General features: G+C 59.6%; 1 protein-coding gene across 1 annotated transcript in view; it reads left to right on the top strand.

Moving 5' to 3' along the window:
• Positions 1-6: 6 nt before the first annotated feature.
• MESD (mesoderm development LRP chaperone) overlaps positions 7-814 on the top strand; it is a 9,932-nt gene continuing 9,124 nt past the window's right edge. Inside the window, exon 1 of the mRNA XM_024742759.1 lies at positions 7-217. Within this exon, the coding sequence (XP_024598527.1) occupies positions 11-217 (207 nt within the window). The 5' untranslated portion in view covers positions 7-10. The remainder of the gene's footprint in view (positions 218-814) is intronic.

The following is an 814-nucleotide window of genomic DNA, read 5'->3' as shown; positions in this document are numbered from 1 at the left end:
CGCGACGAAGATGGCGGCTTCCGGCTGGGCCCGTGCCGCCGTGGTCCTTCTCTGTGCCTCTGAACTGCTGCTACTCCTGCTGCTGCCGCTGAGGGCCTGCGCCGCTGAGGGCCCAGCCGAGACGCCCGGCGAGGCCACCCCACCTCTCCGGAAGAAGAAGAAGGATATTCGCGACTACAATGACGCGGACATGGCTCGTCTTTTGGAACAGTGGGAGGTCCGCGGCGCGCGCACACCCTCCAGGCTCTTCTCTGTGCCGGCCCCCTTCCCAGTGACCTCTCACCTCCTCCGTCTTGGGACCCTTTAGACCTCAGTCTCGGAATTTTCCTACCCACTAACCTCCTCTCTACGCATGCCACGAGCCCTTACTGACCCACTCCAGCCACCGCTAATCTTCAGTGCCTCCTCTGACCCCCGATTACCCTGCTGACCCCCGTCCCAGGACATTCATCCCAGTGTCCTCTTCCACCATTCCCCGGGCCACTCCAGTCACGGGTCAGCCTCTCCCTATTCAGCCCTACTTTACCTTCAGTGCCCCGGTCGCCGCCGCGTTGCTCCCCGTGGTCAGTGCGCCCTGCTAATGGGGAGGGAGACTTTTTCCATTACACTCCTGAAGAATGGGGCGAGTGGATGGGAGAGGGGCATGGTGAGGATTATCTTTCAAGAGGGCCGTTTCAGCTTTCATAGTTCTCCCGTGTTCTAAATTAGTAGGAATTCAGAGTGCCCATTTTGGTTATATGTCCCTGCTGCGAGTTTTTGTAATTTTGTGAGTGGCTTTAATTTTGGGGGGGAGGGGGGAGGGGGGTGGGAGGCG

Source organism: Neophocaena asiaeorientalis, unplaced genomic scaffold, assembly GCF_003031525.2.
Source record: "Neophocaena asiaeorientalis asiaeorientalis breed wild unplaced genomic scaffold, Neophocaena_asiaeorientalis_V1.1 scaffold155, whole genome shotgun sequence".
In the NCBI taxonomy this organism is placed as follows: domain Eukaryota; kingdom Metazoa; phylum Chordata; class Mammalia; order Artiodactyla; family Phocoenidae; genus Neophocaena; species Neophocaena asiaeorientalis.
The sequence above is the reverse complement of the archived record's forward strand: the minus strand, read 5'-3'. Positions and strand labels throughout refer to the sequence as shown.